Source organism: Anolis carolinensis, chromosome 2 (genome assembly GCF_035594765.1).
Source record: "Anolis carolinensis isolate JA03-04 chromosome 2, rAnoCar3.1.pri, whole genome shotgun sequence".
In the NCBI taxonomy this organism is placed as follows: Eukaryota; Metazoa; Chordata; class Lepidosauria; order Squamata; family Dactyloidae; genus Anolis; species Anolis carolinensis.
The window spans coordinates 65,657,600-65,678,816 of NC_085842.1; the positions used below are offsets into that span (position 1 = coordinate 65,657,600).

The window sequence follows — 21,217 nt, forward strand, 5'->3', positions numbered from 1 at the left end:
CTCCCTTGCTTTACAAGGGAAACAACTTCTCCAAGTTCTGCAACTAAATAGGCATTTTCTAAATATTGACCCATATTTGATGTTATAGGCCTTTTCAATTTCTGTCCCGGAACCATTAGATTGGAAGACTGTGTGGGAGGAATTTTGAAACTGGAATATACCTGAATTAGATTGTCCAGATAAAAATTAAATTGAAAAGATTGCGTGGGAGGCAAGATAATTCTGCCTATATAGGTTTAATATAATAAGATCCAAAGTCCTTTCTTGTTAAACAGATGTTTATAGTTAAAAATCAATGGAGGCTAGGTATTCTGTACTGAAAGACAGATGGTGCATCAGATCATTTAAAAAGAGATAAAATTTCTGGATAGTTATGGAAAAATAGCCAATGCCAGTTTTTGACCTTCCTATGGGAATGATCAAGAGCAGCAGTTCTCAAACTGTGCTCTGTGGAGGCCCCTGGAAGCACACAACCTGTGGAGCCCCACTGCCACCAGCACAGCCTACGTGGTCTCTCTGCCACTGGCAAGCTTACAGGGCCTTCCCTTCCCTCCACTGCCACAGCCTGCAAGGTGTCCCCACCACCACTTTGTGCATTTCCTGCAAGGGAGAAGGAGGTTGGACTGTACGGCCCCTGGGTTGCTCCTCCTCCTATTGTTGTTGTTGTTATTACAAAGACTGGATGGCTATCTGTTGGGGGTGCTTTGATTTGTGTTTTTACTGTATGGCAGAAACAGGTTGGACTGGATGGCCTCTGGGGTTGCTATTATTATTATTATTATTATTATTATTATTATTATTATTATCATCATCATCATCATCATCATGGCTCCTAGGGTCTTCCACTGAAATACTGTTAAGTTTATGTTGGTTAAAATTGTTCTTTATTTTAAATATTGTATTATTCTTTCTTTCTTTCCTTTTGCATTACAAACAAGATAATGTGCAGTGTGCATAGGAATTTGCTTGTGTTTTTTTCAATTAGTTCAGGCAAACATTCTCCATCCATCAGCCACTGGCCCGGCCCATCTGTCAAATTTTAAAATGCAATGTGGCCCCTGTGTCCAAAAGTGTATTGAGGGTCCATAGAAACTTTTCTTTCAAAAAGGGCTCTGCGGCTTTAAAAGTTTGAGAGCCTCTGATCAAGAAGAATCAATAATTGATTGTGTATATAACTTCACCCTCGCAAAAATGGAAAATACAATAATAGTAGTAGTAATAATAATAATAATAATAATAATAATAATATAAAAACTTGATTTGTAGATGGCCTATCTCCCTAGGAGACTCAGGACGGCAAACATTCAATGCCAAAGGGAAAAACATTAAAACAAATTACATCGGCCAATCATATTAAACAATATAAAAACAACCTAACTCTGAACTTAATAACAGACAAAGTAGCTGACAATAAAAACTTAAATGACTATAGAAGAAATAACCTTGGAAAAGAGTCATGAATATATATTGTGCATCAACATCCTCCACTTTGGTACTCCCCAGATAAATGTGACAACTCCCATCTTTCCTAATCAGCATGGTTGATGGAGACTGCATGAGAACTCACTTCAATAGGTATAAAAAGTGTGCATACTCACAGCATAACCATCAACACCATTTTCCTGCAAGAATTGGAAGCCAGGTTTGGTTGAATACTACCATGTATTCAAAGTAGCTTAATGGCCAGATTTGGAAATGATGCTGTAATTTACATTAAGTCTACAACTGTTTGTGCCCTGTTTAAATTCACAGCGTAAAGACCCTAAAACAAAGTGTGGCTCAAATGAAGAACAATGACACCCCAAAGAGCTATGCTTACCTCCTCCCGGAGCATGGTGAAGAGGAAATTCATGAGGACGGCATGCTTGCGAGGATACTTCTGGCAGAGGGCACTAATAGCCTGGACCACCACCACCTGGCAGACAGAATTAGGGAGGAGAACAAGAGTCTTGAACAACTGGACTTCGAACTCACATTAACACTCCCAGCCCTTTCTATATAAATTCTTTCTATACCTTGAATTCATCTGAGATTTCAGACATGAAGGTGGAAATCTGCTTCATGAGCCGGTCAATGCTGCTCTCACTGCCAGTTTTCAAGAGAGTTGTGATGGCTAGGGTGGCGATGCTGCGATTGGAATCTGTCACTAGGTTCTCCAAGTCGAGGTTACAGGCAGTCACAGCAGATGGGTGCTTCATAGCAACCTAACAAATGGGAAAGAGAAGCAAAATAATTCACTTGATGCAAGCTGGGTGATCTTACAATTCTGGAGACATATTATTATTATTATTATTATTATTATTATTATTATTATTATTATTATTATTATCAACACAACGACGTTGTATGGCACAGCAAACAAGATAGATATGCTGGATTTCGTTTCGCAAAACCACAAGTCGAACACTTCCCAAGTGTCTAGGACTGTGTGATGTATTTTCTGATGATGTGTGCAGATCCCAGTAGGGTGGCCTTTTGCAGTTGGCAGATGGTGATTTTGTCAATGTCTATTGTTTCCAAATGCCGGCTGAGATCTTTTGGCACAGCACCCAGTGTGCCCATCACCACCGGGACCACCTGTACTGGTTTCTGCCAGAGTCTTTGAAGTTCAATCTTGAGGTCCTGATAGCGGCTGAGTTTTTCCTGTTGTTTTTCATCTATGCGACTGTCACCTGGGATGGCAACATCAATGATCCAAACCTTGTTCTTTTCCACAACTGTGATGTCTGGTGTGTTGTGTTCCAGAACTTTGTCAGTCTGGATTCGGAAGTCCCACAGTATCTTTGCATGTTCATTTTCCAATACTTTTGCAGGTTTGTGATCCCACCAGTTCTTTGCTGCTGGCAGGTGGTACTTGAGGCATAAGTTCCAATGAATCATTTGGGCCACATAGTTGTGCCTCTGTTTGTAGTCTGTCTGTGCGATTTTCTTACAGCAGCTGAGGATATGATCAATGGTTTCGTCGGTTTCCTTGCACAGTCTGCATTTTGGGTCATCAGCTGATTTTTCAATCTTGGCCTTAATTGCATTTGTTCTGATGGCTTGCTCCTGGGCTGCAAGGATCAGGCCTTCTGTCTCCTTCTTCAGAGTCCCATTCGTGAGCCAGAGCCAGGTCTTCTCCTTATCAGCTTTTCCTTCAATTTTGTCAAGGAACTTTCCATGCAGTGTTTTGTTGTGCCAGCTGTCAGCTCTAGTTTGTAGTGCAGTTTTCTTGTACTGGTTTTTTGTCTGCTGTGTTTTGAGGAGTTTCTGATTTTTGACTTCAATCAAAGCAGGTTCTTCACTTTGCTTGACATATTCTGCCAGGGCATGTTCTTCTTCTTTGACTGCTTGCTTTACTTGTAAGAGTCCTCTGCCCCCTGATCTTCTAGGCAGATATAGCCGGTCAACATCACTGCGAGGGTGCAGTGAATGATGAATGGTCATGAGTTTTCTTGTTTTTCTGTCCAAATTGTCCAGTTCCACCTGTGTCCAATTTATAATGCCAGCAGTATATCTTATGACAGGTATGGCCCAGGTGTTTATGGCCTTGATGGTGTTGCCTCCATTGAGCTTGCTTTTGAGAATTTTTCTGACCCTTTGTGTGTATTCTTTGCTGACCACAGTTTTCACATGTTCATGCTTGATGTTGTCCAGCTGTAGTATGCCCAGATATTTATAGGCCTCTGGCTGGTGACACTTTATTGTTTGGCCATTGGGCATATTTATGCCCTCACTTTCAATGATTTTTCCCTTCTTCAATGCCACTGTCGAACATTTGTCCAAACCAAACTCCATGTTGATATCAGTGCTAAAAATTCGGACAGTGTTGGTCAGAGACTGGATTTCAGTTTCCGTTTTCCCATATAGCTTCAGGTCATCCATGTACATCAAATGTGAAATTTTGTGAGAATTCTTAGATATTTGATAGCCGAGATTTGTTTTTTGTAAGATTGTTGACAGAGGGATCATGGCAATAATGAAAAGCAGAGGGGACAATGAATCTCCCTGGAAAATTCCTCTCCTGATGTTGACAAGTCCATAGCTTTCATTTCCAACAAACAGTTCAGTTTTCCAGTGCTCCATCATGTTTTCAATGAAGGTGCCAACTGTTTTACAAATCCCGATGGCGTCCAGGCACTTGATGATCCAGCTGTGTGGGAGTGAGTCAAAGGCCTTTTTGTAGTCAATCCACGTCATGTGAAGATTAGCTTTTCGGCTCTTACAGTTCTCCAGAATCATTTTGTCAATCAATAACTGGTCTTTTGTGCCCCTGCTTTTCCGTTTGTTGCCTTTCTGTTCATCTGGCAAGATGTTTTTTTCTTCAAGATAGTCTTGAATTCTGTCAGCTATGATGCCAGTCAGTAGTTTAAACATAGTGGGCAGACACGTTATTGGCCTGTAGTTTCCTGGTGCTGCTCCTTTTGCTGGATCCTTTTGTATCAGGTATGTTCTTCCAGTTGTTAGCCATTCACTGATACTTCCTTTCTGCAGCATCTCATTGAATTGTTGGGCCATTTTTCCATGTAAACTAATCAGATGTTTGAGCCAAAATCCATGAAGTTGATCACTACCAGGCGATGTCCAGTTCTTGACTTTTTGCACTCGTTTGCTGATCATTTCAGTTGTTATTTCCATCAGTTCCATTTTGTTCTGTGAGAATTTTCCTTCAAACTCCTTTATCCACCCAGCGTTTTTGTTGTAGTTTTTATTATTTTCCCAAAGTTCTTTCCAGAACTTTGTTGTTGCAGTTTTCTCTGGCTTTATGGTTACTGTGTCTGTTGTTTGGTTCAGACTCTGGTAGAACCGTCTTTGGTCTGATTGAAACAGTTGATTTTGTCTGTACTGGATGATTCTGGCTTCATACCTTTCAATTTTTCTGGCTGTTGCTGTAATTTGTTCTTTCACGATTTCCAAAGCTTCTTCAATTTTTCTGGTGTTCAGCCAGTACTTTCGGATCAGGTATTGCTTGATTTTGTCATTCTTCAGTTTCCTCTCTTTCATATTTTTCAGGTTACTTGCATCCGATCTAAGTTTCTTGATTTTCAACTCTAGCCTGACCTTCCACTTTGGTTTTCCAGTCGATTTTCTTTGGGGCTGCCTTGGTTGTAGGAGCCCAAGTTCTTCTGTTACTATCACTGCTGCACTGTAGGCAAACTGGTTTGTTTGTTCAATTGATGTTATTTGGACAGTGGAGAGTGCTGCATTCACATCTTTCATGAGAGGCGCCAGGTGTCTCTTGGGCACTGTTTTTAGAGTTGGGAGCCGCTGTCTTATTGCATTTGCTGCAGCATGAGCCATGATCTTATCCTTGAGCTCTTGTTGTCTTGCTGTCAAGGTTCCTGGTGGTTCAGCAGATGTTTCAAGTGCTGGTTCCTCAAATTCTTGCAAAAGCTCCACACTTTCTTCTGGTTCAATCTGTTCCACCATTCCAAGTGTTGCTGGAGTCTCTGCTGCTGTCTGTGCTGTGGTCTGATGGTAATCTACTTTGCAAATTTTCTGGATTTCTTCGAGTTCAACTTCACTGAACACTTTGTTTCTGATTATGAATCTTCGTTGGTCAGCCAGTCGGGGTTCTGTTATCTGTGAGTCAGGGTACTCTTGTTTCCATAGCTGATGCATCCTTTTTTGGTAGCCACGCCTTTGAGGTTCAGATTTGTAGTAGCATTTCATAATTGTGCGGTTTTCTGGCATTGTATATTTTTGCCGCTTCTGTGACTGTTCATTTGGGTTTTGATGATTCCGTAGCCCACTTGTCGATGGATGTCCAGAATCAGCAGCATCCACCGCGGTCCTTTTTATCCTGGGCGACGACCGAGCCAGTATAGACTTCGTTTGGGTTTGATTCTCCATAATGCTAATGGGTTAGGTGCTCTTGGTTGTGCTCCTCAGCTGAGGCCTCTCTGGCTTGGTTGGACCTGCCGGTAGTTACACTACCGCCAGCACAGCCCTCAGTCATCATTGGAGCAGCTAAGCCCCCCCACCACGTCAAGGTGGCACCTGCGGGGGGGATTATTATTATTATTATTATTATTATTATTATTATTATTGAGATTTCTGTGCTGCCTTTCTCCAGGACGGATCCTTGGCGGCTCACATCATATTTAAAAATATGCATGCAAATAGTTAAAAACCATAACTAAACAAGTATTAGAGGTTCAATAATCCTTTAAAACTTTCCGTATTACTGAACATTAAAAGTTAAAATCAATTCAAAATTCCCCATTATTCTGCATTCATAAGTGCCTGGTTTCAGTTAAAAGCTGTTTCTTATTCTTATTCTCCTTCTTTTCCTCTTCCTCCAAACCATCACCATTTACATGCCTGGGGCCAAGTCTGAGAAAGTTATTATTTTTAGGTTTAAGTTTCTAGAACTCTAAGTCATGGTAAGTTTTCCAAGCTCACAATTTTTGCACAGTGGAACACACTGAGTATTTCTAGTTACAAAATTATAGACTATATGTCCCTTGCTCTCCTATGCATCTCAGATGGCAGTTTCGATTCTTCAGCATGGTCTCCTGAAAACAAAGCGTTGTGTCATGTTGAATGTGTCTGATGAGAGTTGTGGCAGACAAAAACTAAGCCCAATAACACCTTTGAATTCCAAATCTGTGCCATTGTCACACATTATAACCCAGCCAAGTAAATCAACTAAATCAGTCAAACAGGTCCTTCTTACCTTGTTGAGAGTTCGAACGGCTGCATAACGAAGGGCGGCTTTGGGTGAACTGCAGAACAACTGCAACACTGTAGAGAACATCAGTTTTATTAGCGACAGAATCAAATGATTAATGTAGCAGCTGCAACAGTCTGAATAAAAGGGAAGGTACTGAAGTGCAGGGAATCTGCAGGAGGGACAAGTGAATTCTCATTTATTCAATGGAGTAGAGGAACTCCCTGGTTTATTTAAACAGCAAGATCCCTGAGATCATCTGGAGAGGCCCTGCTCTCGGTCCCACCTGCCTCGGAGGCGCGGCTGGTGGGAACGAGGGACAGGGCCTTCTCAGTGGTGGCTCCCCGGCTGTGGAACACCCTCTCAAGAGAGATGTGTCAAATTCCAACCCTGTTGGGCTTCAGAAAAGCCCTAAAAACATGGCTGTGTGCCCAGGCTTTTAATCAATAAATGGTGAAGATGACACGGACTGAACTATGGACAAAGCATGAGGAAGAACTGATCTGATTTTATGTTTGAAATGTATATTTTTAATTCATAATGTATTTTAATTAGTTTTAACTGTTTTATGTGCTGTTTTATATTGGTTTGTATGGGCATCTAATTGTTGCCACTGTTGTAAGCCACCCCGAGTCCCTTTGGGTGAGAAGGGCGGGATATAAATGTGAGAAATAAATAATAAATATTGTCTGTAACAGACTGCATATCCAGGCAGTATATAACATATGTACTGCTTTTCCTGTTATTCTCTAGGCCATAGGCTGGGAAAACTTTAAATGTTGTTGAAATTCATCTTTATCGCCCCTAGCTTGAACAGCTAATGGTGAATTATGATGGGATTTGCAATCCAGCAAAACTGGAAGGCCCCTATCCCTGCTCTAAACTTTCAGTTGGTGATAGCAAGATATTTGCACCAGCTTTGTCTCCTACTTAGAGATGAGAAAGTCAAAGGCAAGATGGAAAGGAAATGGACAGACAGATGAAGGAGAAACAGAAACACAACTTTTTAGAAACAGAAAATTTACCCAAACCTTCACATCTCTACTCCTTGCTGATATGCTCTTTGTACTACTTAAACTAGTGTGTCCCTTTTTGTGATCAGTATGCAAGTCTATTTTTATTGCATTTTTATTCCTTGAATGTACCATCTCAAACAAAATGCCCACATATCACTGTATTGATACTGCTCTGTTATACAGCCTGCTCCAAAATATGCACCAAGCTTGGCAATCTTGCAATGAATATTTATTTATTTATTTACAACATTTATATCCCACCCTTCTCACCCGAAGGGACTCAGGGTGGTGTACACAATTGGCAGCAATTCGATGCCTACACATAGTTAAAACATAGCAATGAATAAAATCCAATCACAACACTTAAAACAATATAAAAATATAAAGCATATGGTTAAAGTCCGTTCACCCAATATCCTCGTACTGTGGCTGTAAGTCAGTCCGGGTCATCTTTATCATTTAATCATAGAAAGCCTGGGCACATAGCCATGTTTTCAGGGCTTTTCTAAAACTCAGAAGGGTTGGGGCTTGCCATATATCTCTGGGGAGGGTGTTCCACTGCCAAGGGGCCACGACCGAGAAGGCCATGTCCTTCATTCCCGCCAGCCGTGCTTGCGAAGCAAGCGGGACTGAGAGCAGGGCCTCACCAGAATACAGCATAAGAGAGTCTTCTCTTGAAAGGAAGACTTTTCCTATTGCTATCACTAAACTCAACTAGCAGAGATCAAGTTAATCGATGAGTCTCAGCAATTGCAATAGGTGTTGGAATCATGCAACCTTCCAGTGCTATTTAATTGCAACTCCCAGCATTCCTCATCACTTGGGTGTACTGGTTAGGACTTCTGTGAGTTGCAACTTTCCAGCATCCAGAGGGCTGCATGATTTCTATGCCTGAACCTGAATTTAAGAATGAAAAAGCAAAGAAATTACCAGACACAGCAGGAGCAAGTTCTTTGGCTGTGCAACCAGGCAAGTTAACAATGGCAGATGCAGCTTCATAGACCACCATCTCATGCTTGTTCCTTAAGCAGCTCTCAATGAAGTCAAACAAGGGACTATCACGGCTAGGAGAGTAAAAGAAAGGAAGAGTCAGGTTCATGAATGCCAACTTCATGATTTAGACATTGGTGAGCTGCCACTGAAAGAGGAAAGTGACTTCTCTGAGAAGTGTGTTGCACCAGGGGTGAGCCTGACATTCCACAAATGACCTTTCAAAGGCAGTGGAACATCTGCACATTTGGCTGCACACCACCACCCAATTTCAGTGTCTTTATTAACCCCCCCCCCCCCCCCGGAATACTCATTGCCATGCATATTTTTCAACATCCCTTGTCCCGGTGTCCTTTCCCCATGGTGTCTATCCTTCAGAATTATTTTCTTAGATGTGGAAACATCCTCACCCTCCTGCCTCTTCTTCTAGGAGTTTGCTGGCCACCCGGATCATCATACAGTAGGCAAAGGGTGACTTCAAGCCATGGCGCATGAACTTGTTCAGCATTTTGTTGACAGCCAAGCGGTCATTTTTGCGTATGTGATACAGCAAACCGAGAGCATGATACTGGAAGGAGCAAGCAAAGGAGGAAATTGGGTTAATATCAGATTATCAGATTGATATCCTTGCCATATAGAGACGCACCTAAAACTCTGTGCCATAATAAATACAATGTGGCCTTAAAGTTCTTACTTGGACCATGATATTGTCACTTGAAGCTGCTTCCTGGGCTTCATTCACCCAACGTTTCACCACATCAAAACTGGTCTTCAGAAGGTGCTGTGAAAGAAGAAAATCAGGAGGACACATCAGGAATAGGTAAAGCAAGAAGGAGCCATTCATAGTAAGGCAAAGATTATGTCCAGAAAGGTTTAGAACAAGCCTTATTATATGCACTGTATCAGAACCAGAAACTGACAGAATTGTCGAAGTCATTTTTCAAATGAATGTATTCACAGTCCCCTGGACTAAAATATATGTTTGTCTTGTTTAAAATACATTTGTTTTCTCTTTCATGGAATGCATTACAAGCCTACAGTTGTACAAATATGAATTGCATTCAGCTCTAGTGCCCAGTCCAGGTGGCCCAGAATCTTTGCTAAATCTACTTTTAAAAAACTAGAATGTGTAAATGTTACTTTTTTGGGTAAATCTTAGCTGCTGGCTGGAAGATTCTCAGACATGTAGTTCAAAAAAATAGCTCTTATCAATTCTGAAAAGAACTGATAATATTGATGGCACAAATATTTCGTATATGTCTAACTGAAATATTTTAGAGTCACTGTATCATCCTCATCTATGTGTATATCAGAGATTGTTCAAGATCAAGATTTCTTTCTTCTAGTATCTGTAAATATGAACTTCAGACATAACCTTTAGCCTTTTCAATTCAAAAACGTCTCTACTGTTATTACAGATGAGTGGTCAATATGAGATAACTCAGGGATTTTCTATGGGCTTACATACCAAAGATGACACGAGGGCTGAACTGGATACGCTGGGCACCTTGTCAACAATTGCCTGCTTCATGTAGCGCTCAATGGCCTGCAACATTGTAGTCTGTGGAGAAGACAAAGCAAGAGACATAATTTTAGAAGGAAGAAATCTGGCAGAACTTCTGGGAACAGCAAAGAAAAAAGAGACCAGGCAAAGCAGGAGAAATGGAAGGGGGAAGAGAAGGAAAGCCAAATAAGAACAAGGAAAGGGGGTGTAAAGAACAAAGAAAGGAAGCATACAGATACTGTTATGGTTGAGCCTTATGGCTCCGATACTGGGAGACATGGTCGTAAGACTCCTCGAGAGTCAGACTCTCTTGAGGAGCGAGAAAGGAAACGGCTGCGGGACTTATTTGCAGAACCAACAGACGAAGACTCCTTTGAGGGTTTTACCGAGGGAATGGAGGAAGAGGTGGTTAGCTCAGAGGAGGATGACATGGAATGGACTCGTGTGAGGGAGGATTTGGGTCTCACCGGCAATGAGAGTGTGGGAGGCGACTGGCGGGTTGCAGGATCGGACCCGTGGACAAGTTGGAGGGATGGTACGGGATCCACAGCTGGGGATGCTGTGGGGCGTAGTCAAAGGTGTTTTAGCTCTGATGAGGATGATGATGATGAAGCACCTGGAATTAGGGTAACAGCTGACAGCGATGAGGAGTTGTAAACTGGCATAAAATGGGGTTTTGAATCCAGGGCTAATTGCGTTGGGCAAGGTAATCTGGACGAACGCTTGGGCTCTTGTTGGGAATTTCCTGAAGATGGGTGTGTTTCGCTTGCTGAATACGTAAGTTACCAAGGACACTGGGCATAGACGGCGGGAGGAACTGTGTGGGCTTTTGTTGTGCAACCTGTGTTTAATCTTATTAGCTTGGACCTCCGTCGTCTTCTTGACGGACATTAATTGCCTACTCTGGATTGATGCTGGACGGACTGACTGACTTCGACCTCGGACTACCCCTTTTGTGGCTTTCGGTGGAATTGGTGAATTAAAGACCTCTGTACCTGGCTTTCGACCTCGGACCGGACTGGGACCCTGCTGACCGTTGCTACCCTGATTAATGTGCTTGGATCCGGATCCCGTTTGTTGCACGGAGGAGTAACAACCTTAGTTACTCATTTGCAGCTTTCGAGTAGCAGAGAGGAATCTGCTGCCAGCTTTTTATGTTTCTTTGAGCCTTTGTTTATCAACTTTTGTTTGTTTAAATTGCCGGGCTGAAGTAAGCATTTTCTGTTTAACCCGGATTAAACTCCCGTTTAATCTGGTTTATCTTTTGAACCGCTTTAGGTATTAGCGGAGTCTTTTTTGTGTATCTTTTACACTGAAGGCAAGTGTTTGCCTAGTCCTTGTTTCATACGGGCACTTTTTAGTTCTGTAACTTTAATAAACTGTGTTGAACTTTATCTGGTGGCGTTCTGTCTTTGACAGATACAACATGAAGTATCTTTATTCTGATATGGATTGATTTATTTCTAAATTTCTGAATCAAGTGTTACATATAATATCCTGAATTCCTAATTCTTATTCCAAATAGAAAATCATTGGTATTGGTATTTTTTTCCTAGGTTGGTAATGAACACCTACTGCATAAATCCCTATTTAGGTTGTTTTTTGGCAGCAACCACTTCAGAAATAACTCATATAAATCCACTTTAAGTCTCCCTTGTGGAGAGAAAAAGCAGGGTATAAATAAACATAATAATATAATAGCATCTATAAAAATGTGATCCTTTATTATGATTTGTTTTGTTTCTATTGTTTATTATGACATCAAATGTTTGCCATCTTTTGTTGGAAACTGCCCTGAGTCCCTCCGGGAAGATAGGGTGGGTTATAAAGTTGTATTATTATTTTTTATTATTACTACTACGTATGTGGATGCAAGTTTACAGTAGATCAACATTTGTTTCAGAGAAATCTGGTTTAGAGTTTTATTCTTGTTTTATAATGAATAGGGCTGTTGTATGTATTCCGGGCTGTATGGCCATGTTCTAGAAGTATTCTCTCCTGACGTTTCACCCTCATCTATGGCAGGCATCCTCAGAGGTTGTGAGGATGCCTGCCATAGATGTGGGCGAAACTTCAGGAGAGAATACTTCTAGAACATGGCCATACAGTCCGGAATACATATAACAACCCTGTGATCCCGACCATGAAAGCCTTCGACAACACATTTATAATGAATGTTTTATTTGATTGTAAAGTCATTTTCTGTTACTGAGGTCCAATAAAATAGTAATTAAAGGTAAGCTGTGAAATGTGCACAAATAACTACCAGGACTGTAGTGAGAAAGAAATCCAGACAAATGGAAGCAGCAGATAAATACTTACGTCTGTTATCTGGCAAAGTGCTCGCACAGCAGGACCTCTGTAATTGTCATCCTTTCCAGTCATATCTTTGGTTAAACTGGATTAAAAGAAAAGGAATAAGATTTTAGCATTGTTCATTTATACCATACCTTTCATTCACACAAACGCACAATAAGCAGTAGCAAGACTTCTAAACTCTGAACAGGAAGCCCTCTGCTCTGCTTTTCAGAGTGCCATCCTCAAGGCAGCAGAAATGACAACAGAAGGGCTACTAGCACTGTCCTGAGCATCTCTTTATCTTTAACAGACTCGTAGTGGGCAGGTACATATGTATCCTTTTCATATTGGAAGCATTTGCTCTAGTTGGATTTGGCGAATGCAGACTATGGGGAGTTTAATTATTTCTCTTTTCCTTTCTAAACATGAACTTTCCAAAATTTGCAAGTGTTTTTATAATTTCCACAGAATGTGAGATTGTAGAATTCTGAATGTGAGAAAAAGTGGAAGTGGCACATCCACCCCATGCTTGTTTGCAAGGTTAAAAGGATCTCACTGGAAGATACATGTGCATCTGAAAAAAAGAAGCAATCACTCAGAGAAAACCCCAGGAAGGAATCACCTGCTAGTCACAATGATGACATCCTCAGAGAGGTTGGACATCTCTTTGATGGTGAGGTAACACATTCTGCGGAGGGTTGGCTGTCATGAAGAACAAGCACAAATAGTGTTAGTACACAAGGACACTATGACCGCCCGAAAACCAGTGGTCACCATCACATGTCCTACTATTGGAATGTCTTACTAACATTATGGGGACAGCAACTGAATACTAAAAATAATAATAAATACATAAACAATGTAGATCAATAGTAGTAATATGTAACAGCACATGGTAATGCAATGAAATGAAAACGATATCTACAATCAATACTGGAAGGACAAAGCACCATGCCCTGCTCTCTAAAATCCCTGAACTGGCATGCTTCTTTAGTGGGCTGAAAATATGCCTTGTTTTCCATATTATCAAAAAAAAAAAAAAGGGGAATTGTCTCAATCAAAGACAACATAGATGGGAGCTCACCCTGCTCCCTGGATTCGAACCGCTGACCTTTCGGTCAGCACTCCTGCCAGCACAAGGATTTAACCCATTGCACCACCAGCTCAGACTAGATAAATACAGTTTGTCCTTCAAAATTGCCAGAATGGTCTCCAGCCAAAACATTTTTTGACCCAGAATTTTGAAAGGTGATTTGTTTGGATTATAACTCCCCTAAAACCTCCCTGTCTGCCTTCTACTCTGGAAGCTGCAGTCCGTCAACCACAAAAAGGCAAGTTTTCCAAGCTCTGTTGTCGACTAAGACTGTACAATAAGAACAGTGCTCTCACACTCTTCCAGTTCCCTAGGGAAATACAAAGCACACAAGCAGAGTGCTTACATCATTGGACTGGAACAGCTTCGTCATTGCAAAGAAGGATTCAGTGGCTTCCATCACTCCAAGATGCTCCCCCTGAATTGGGAACAAAAATGACAATTTGCAAGTCACTGAGACTGAAAGCTGAAAAATACCACATTTAGCAGTGCTCCAGAAAGCATAGTAGCTAGTGCCACCTTCTCCAGAGCTCCCCTTTAAGTAAGAAAGTGGAGTTCATGCTGATTGCACCTTAGCTGAGAGCAAAGACCAGGTAAGATCCACTAGTGCTCCACAAGGAATACATTTCTGAAACTCTTCACATCATGTGGAGCCTTTTGATGCCAGCACACATCTTCTGCCTACTTCACAACCCAGCTATTCTAAAGGAGTAAAGGCAGCAGGAATATATTAACTGCAACCAAGTCACAATCTGCTGCTGACAAAGGTTGAGCATCCCTTATCTGGAATACTGAAATCCAAAATACTCCAAAATTATCAATTATCCACTGAGATAGTGATGTATAAAATTAGCTTCAGATTATGTATATAGGGTGTATATGAAATATAAATGAATTTCACATTAATCTTGGGTCCCCTCTCCAAAATATCTTTTACAAACGTATATGCCAGTACAGATATTCCATTGAAAAAATCTGAAATCCAAAACACTTCTGGTCCCAAGCATTTCATATCCAAGACATTCAGCCTGTACACACTTAGAACAATGCTTTATCCCTATCAATTCCATGTGGATTAAACAAGCAGAGCAATTTGGGTTTGTCTTTAGGGTAACGCATGGTAAATATAAAAAAGCACCCCTCCAGTTACCTGGTTTATGAGATATAAAATCTTGGTGAGGATATGAGCACATTTTCGAGGGTTTATAGGTGTCTCGTTGAACATCCGAGCCTAGGAGTAGATAATGCGGAGTCAGGAATACGTCAAAGTGGCATTTTAAGGGGTGAGGTCTGGAAAGGACTGGGATGGTGATGGCACTTACTTCCTGAAGTACTGCACTTTTTTCCAAGTGTTGGAATGGGTTGGAACCCCCACCTGTAACACAGAATCATAGACACAAGATCCATCATTTCAATTATGACCAGGATTTTCAGTACTGCAAAGGGTAACAGGTGAAATAGGTATGGAAGTCTGCTTTACTTTAAATTGTTCTGTTTAATAGGCTTCTAAAGCAAAGACATCAGATATAGGTAAGATTGGAGAAATCAAAACAGGAAAAGATAGAAAATACTTCCCAACTATTTCAGCTTCATCTCTCGTGAGTATTGAACCAAATGGTGAGGATAAGGCATTTCCTTATCAGTGAATGACAGCAGACCCACACAATATTAGTTCTACATTGATCCCTGAACAAGCATTAACCATAAAAGTCTTTAAAAAATAAAAACCATAAAAGTCTGCAAAGATGCGATGAGCATAGGTTGGGCCCATTTACCGGATGATAGGGATATTTCTCCCTTAGTGTGTATGTGCATCTATTGACTCTATTGACTCTTGGAGGGTATATTCCTTTGGGATGCCCGATACTGAGGGTTGAAAATACACCTTCTGTAATTACACAATGTTTCCCTGTTTTGCATAAAGATATTTGTCAATATAAGTTAAGCATCCCTTAGCTATATTTCCAAAATTTGACATTATCTATATGAGTAATTGAGAAAGTGAGAGTTACTTCCCAATAGGCAGATATATACAAACGTTTGTTTCATCTTAGAGAACACTGCATTAAACAAACTCCAGATTATGGATTAATTGTTGATTCTCCATGATCGTCCCCCACCCCACATCTGGAACTCCCTCCCTAAAGAAATAAAGATGGTCCCCTCCCTTCCCTCCTTCAAAAAACAACTGAAAACTTGTCAAAGGCTCTCATGGTCGGAATCACTGGGTTGTTGTGAGTTTTCTAGGCTGTATGGACATTTTCCAGAAGCATTCTCTCCTGATGTTTTGCCCACATCTATGGCAGGCATCTTCAGAAGTTGTGAGGTATATACCACACAACAATCCAACTGAAAACTTATTTTAGCTCATCAGCACATGGAGAGGAGGAGGATTAGATGAGGATATACAGCCACTATACCTCTGATTATTGTACTCGGGCATTGTAGACCCTGTCAGCCCATTTAACATCACTGGCCACATAACCAACTTATATATTTTAGTGAACCTTCATCGGCTTTTGTAAATTGATGTGGATGTTGGATGTTTTTCATTTGGGTTAGATATAATTTATTTGATATGATATATTTTATTTAACTTTAGGAGGCATGTTATGATGTGTTTGTATATGTTGGGTTATTTTGTGCTAATAAAACTAAACTACAGCAAAGGAGATTCCACCTGAACATCAGGAAGAACTTCCTCACTGTGAGACCTGTTCGGCAGTGGAACTCTCTGCCCCGGACTGTGGTGGAGGCTCCTTCTTTGGAGGCTTTTAAGCAGAGGATGGATGGCCATCTGTCGGGGGTGCTTTGAACGCGATTTCCTGCTTCTTGGCAGGGGGCTGGACTAGATGGCCCATGAGTTCTCTTCCAACTCTATGATTCTAATATGTTTGGATTTGTTGTTGTGTTTGAGATATTGAATGCTTGCCTTTTTGTTTGCTGGAATCTGCCCTGAGTTTTATTATATTATTATTAGTATTATTAATTGATGCTTCATGCACAAAATTACTTAAAATATTGGGTATCAAAATTACCTTCAGGCTATGAGTATAAGGTGTATATGAAATATAAATAAAATTGGTGTGTAGGGGTGGGTCCTGTCTCCAAGATATATCATTATGTACATGCAAATACAGTAGAGTCTCACTTATCCAAGCCTCTCTTATCCAAGCTTCTGGATTATCCAAGTCATTTTTGCAGTCAATGTTTTCAATATATCATGATATTTTGGTGCTAAATTCATAAATACAGTAATTACAACATAACATTACTGCGTATTGAACTACTTTTTCTGTCAAATTTGTTGTATAACATGATGTTTTGGTGCTTAATTTGTAAAATCATCACCTAATTTGATGTTGACTAGGCTTTTCCTTAATCCCTCCTTATGATCCAAGATATTCGCTTATCCAAGCTTCTGCCGGCCCGTTTAGCTTGGATAAGTGAGACTCTACTGTATCCCCAAAACATAATAATAATAATAATAATAATAATAATATCTGAAACCCAAAACACTTCTGGGCTGCATCTACGCCAGGCCTGGGCAAACTTCGGCCCTCCAGGTGTTTTGGAGTTGCAGTCATGCCTGATCTATGCTATGATGCTAATGCAGTTTGACGGCACTTTAACTTCCCTGTGGCGAAGTGTGTTAAAGCACTGAGCTGCTGAACTTGCAGACCGAAACCTGCCAACCTAGCAGTTCAAAAACATGCCAATGTGAGTAGATCAATAGGTACCGGCGGGAAGGTAACGGCGCTCCATGCAGTCATGCCGGCCACATGACCTTGAAGGTGTCTACGGACAACGCCGGCTCTTTGGCTTAGAAATGGAGATGAGCACCAATCCCCAGAGTCAGACATGACTGGACTTAACGTCAGGGGAAACTTTTACCTTTACCTAACTTCCCTGGCTCAATGTTGTGGAATCATGGGAGTTGTAGTTGCCAAAGACTGCTGGTGGCTCACCAAACTGCAGCTCCCAGGATTCCACAGCATTGAGCCATGGCAGCTAAAGTGCTGGCAAACTGCATTAGTTCTCCAGTGTGGATGCCCCCATGTTCCCAAGCATTACTCACCGGATTCCTCATCCTTTTTGTCGAATTTCTTCAGCATCTTGTCCCTTAGCAGAGGAGGGATGGTGGAAGAGGAGGCAGACAACTCACCAGGAGGGAGGAAAGGGGAAAGGGCCCAGGCAGAAAAGAGGAGAAGGATGAGGTTGCCCCTGGCTCTGCCTGCAGCCCTGAAGAATTCTACTTCCTGTCCAGGCGCCACTTCCTGCCAACATGACAACCCTGACGGGGTTCGGCTTTGACAGAAAGGCGCGTGCGCACGCTGCGCTCGTGAGGCCCAAAGCTGGATTACGTGGCTGACAGTGCGGGGGCGGAGCTTAGGGGAAAGGCGATCGACGTCATCGATCCATCAGCCAATAGCTGCGGGGGACGCTTCGTTGGGCGGAGCCATTGGAAGACTAAGCGTAGAAGGTTAAGAATAGAGGGGAGGGATGCCACTGTAATGCTATAGAGTCATAAGCGTTCTCTATGGCATCCCTTGTCTTTCCCTAGTGCCAAGTGGAGTCAAACTGCATTAATTCTACAGTGTAGACGCACCAGAGGTCAGGCTGCGATTAAAAAAAATAACACAAAGGGAGCAGGATATAAATATAGCCTGAAAAGTGCAAGCGAAGTGGGGAAGCATGTGGACAATTTCAACAGAAAGGAGGAAACCATGAAAATGAAAAAAAGGAGGAAACCATGAAAATGAAAAAAAAATCTGACCACCAGTATTTAAAAAACTCTAGAATCAGGACAGTAAATAAAGAACAACATTCAGAAAACAGAGGCATTCGAGACAGAAAATAATCAGGGCCAGCTAACAACTCACAACAAAAGATTTCCCCAGGCAGGAAGCATCCAGACCTTGAAGCTGAAAGGCTGTTCAATGCTGTTCAAGATGGCCAAATGAAACATTTACACCTGCCCCAAACAGATCAGAGTTCTTTCTCCCACTCTGAACATTTCACAGATATATGAACCCCACTTGACTAGTTTCCAACAGACCTCATTACCTCTGAGGATGCCTTCCATCGATGCAGGCAAAACGTCAGGAAAACTCACAGCAAACCCAAAGTGGGGTAGCTCTGTGTGTATCTGCTTTTTGAATGCAAGGGTTTTGATCGGTCTTTAATCTCATTTAGAATTAAGTGGCATATTATTGATACAGGTGCCCTTTCAGGATTTTGCTGGATATGAGAAAACTTTAATTTAAAAACATTTCCCTGCAAAAAAAGTTCCTTTTAATACAAAACCAAAACCTCTTTAAAAGAAATGTGTGACCCCAAGTTCTACCCATTAGAAGTTTTTTTCTCCTACATTAAAGTTGTGTGTGTGCCTTCAAGTTGGCTCTCTCTTGGTGAGCCCAAAACATTTCACAGATTTTTCTCATGCAGGGAATACTCTGGTTGTTTTGCCCTTTCCTTCCCTTGAAACATAATCTCCTTCTTAGCTTCCTAGATCCACCGGGATCTAGTGCTTTTAGCAATGGTTCTCAGCCTGTGGGTCCCCAGATGTATTGTCCATCAACTCTCAGAAATCCTAACAGCTGGTAAACTGTCTGGGATTTCTGGGAGTTGTAGACCAAAACACCTGGGGACCCACAGGTTGAGAACCAGTGTTTTAGGGTATTTACTTAGGCACGACTTGGGAAGCCCTATGGTGTCAAGTAAAATACTGGTGTGGGATTTGAAAGTTGCTTCTGGTGTGAGAGAATTGGCCATCTACAAAGACGTTGCCCAGGGGACGCTCAAGAGGCTTCTCCCATGTCCCCGCATGGGAAGGTAGGGCTGACAGATGGGAGCTCACCCCGTCTCGTGGATTCGAACCGCCTACCCTTAGGTCAGCAGTTCAGCCGGCACAAGGGTTTAACTCATTGCGCCACCGCAGCCCCTTGCTAGATCCCTGCTTTCGCATGAGTATGGGGAAGTAATCTACCTTTTGTTCTTTTTACTGAAATGAAACAAAATTATCCCAGCAGTTCAGAAGAGTGGTGTCTTTTGTCAACCGGGCACAAGAGAAAGCTTAGTGTGTCCCATTAACTGCATTCCTAGAGTCTTAACTAAATACATTTATTAAATTCTCACTACAACTACTGAGAACATATGTTCAGGAGCATGTTAGAAAATGCTAACCAGCAAGAGGGTGAGAATAGTAACTGTATGGCAGAACACTCAGAAGTGTGTTTCATCACTGACTTCCTTTTTAATTGTTCATCAATTTGTAGTGCATCACAGGTTGCGCATCCCTTATCCAGAATTCCAAAATGCTCCAAAATACAAAATTGTCCACACAGATGGTTGAGATAGTGACACCTTTGCTTTCTGATGCTTCAGTGTACACAAACCTGTTTCATGCACAAAATTATCAAAATATTGGATACAAGTAACTTCAGGTTATGTGCATGAGGTGTATAAGAAGCATAAATTAACTTCATGTTTAGGCTTGGCTCCCATCTCCAAAATATCTATGTATATTTATGCAAAAACAGGTATTTTAAAATATGGAGGGGGAGGAATCCAAAATCCGAAACACTTCTGGTACCGTTTTGGAGAAGGGGTGCTCAGCCTGTATCATTGCTGCTGCTGTTGTATTTTTGAAATATACAATTGGTGTGCCTATGAAAACTTCCTGTTGTGTCCTGGGGTGGGTTTACTTGCTGCTTAACATGAAGAAACAAGCAAGAATCCTGTTCCAAAGACCCCACCAGGCCTCCCTCCTCCACACTGGGACCAAACACAACGAAAGGTGTACCTACTGTAGCCGTAGTTGTCTTCGAAGAACATGTTAATGCCTGTGGTGAGCTCCAGAGAGTGTGAGGAAGGCCTTCTTTTAGTGACTTGTCCTTTACCTTCGCGGCACAAGTGGCCTGTGTACTTTGCCCCAAGCTGCCAACCAGTGTTATCTTAATGCACTCACTCAAGACGCTGCTGGAGTCAGGGTCCAGCAATGAAAGTTGACACTTCAGATTTGCTCTCTGCTAGTTCTGCAGCCAATCAAAAGGCACTCTTTCTAGAAAATACTGCCTTAAATCAAGAATCAAATTGTCAAAAGTAGAAAACCAGACTGATGCTTCTAATCACTTCATCACATGTACTAAATTCCACTGACGGCTACACTTAAAATCCGGGAAGCCACTGCTCCCACCACATTAGTTTGGCTTCAAGTGTAGAAACAAGCATTCCTTGTGTATTTTTAAGCGTGGTGGCCAGCAGTCTTTTTCAACGTTTCAGAAGGTGGTGTGGAACTGGATTTTTTGAAATCATCTGGAAGTTTGGCTTTTCTGTAATGTAGTGTCCTTCGTTGTTCCCAGGTTGAAAATGTGGGAGGGGAGGTTGTGGGAGGAGTGAAACCACCCACCCCGGTAAGGAAGAGTTCCACAACCATTACCTTTTCCTCATGGAGCAAGTTGCCAAAACAATTTCTTTCTTTTTAAAAAGCCTTTCCGGGTCCCTCCCTCCCTTCCAGAGAAGTGGGGAGGAAGGTTGTGGATCCATGGATCCATCGCTGTCACACGGAGGGAGGGAGAGAGAGAGAGAGAGAGAGAGAGAAAGAGAAAGAGAGGGAGCAGGGGAGAATAGCCCTGTTCCAGATAGCCTGGCCCTTTTCCAGA

The 21,217-nt window shown here is 41.7% G+C and overlaps 1 protein-coding gene across 2 annotated transcripts in view; it reads right to left on the bottom strand.

Moving 5' to 3' along the window:
• The window catches only part of copg1 (COPI coat complex subunit gamma 1), a 30,864-nt gene extending 12,989 nt beyond the window's left edge, over nucleotides 1–17,875 (bottom strand). The window contains exons 1-13 of one of the 2 annotated variants that reach the window (XM_062969829.1): nucleotides 17,632–17,875; nucleotides 14,876–14,928; nucleotides 14,704–14,784; nucleotides 13,900–13,971; nucleotides 13,083–13,162; nucleotides 12,485–12,560; nucleotides 10,127–10,219; nucleotides 9,353–9,439; nucleotides 9,069–9,226; nucleotides 8,599–8,732; nucleotides 6,659–6,726; nucleotides 2,016–2,204; nucleotides 1,820–1,915 (exon numbers count right to left, since the gene is read on the bottom strand). In XM_062969829.1, coding sequence (XP_062825899.1) covers nucleotides 1,820–1,915; nucleotides 2,016–2,204; nucleotides 6,659–6,726; nucleotides 8,599–8,732; nucleotides 9,069–9,226; nucleotides 9,353–9,439; nucleotides 10,127–10,219; nucleotides 12,485–12,560; nucleotides 13,083–13,162; nucleotides 13,900–13,971; nucleotides 14,704–14,784; nucleotides 14,876–14,928; nucleotides 17,632–17,668 — 1,224 coding nt within the window. In that variant the 5' untranslated portion in view covers nucleotides 17,669–17,875. The remainder of the gene's footprint in view (nucleotides 1–1,819; nucleotides 1,916–2,015; nucleotides 2,205–6,658; nucleotides 6,727–8,598; nucleotides 8,733–9,068; nucleotides 9,227–9,352; nucleotides 9,440–10,126; nucleotides 10,220–12,484; nucleotides 12,561–13,082; nucleotides 13,163–13,899; nucleotides 13,972–14,703; nucleotides 14,785–14,875; nucleotides 14,929–17,631) is intronic. The other variant, XM_062969828.1, reaches the window with a different exon arrangement.
• Between the last annotated feature and the right edge of the window lie 3,342 nt (nucleotides 17,876–21,217).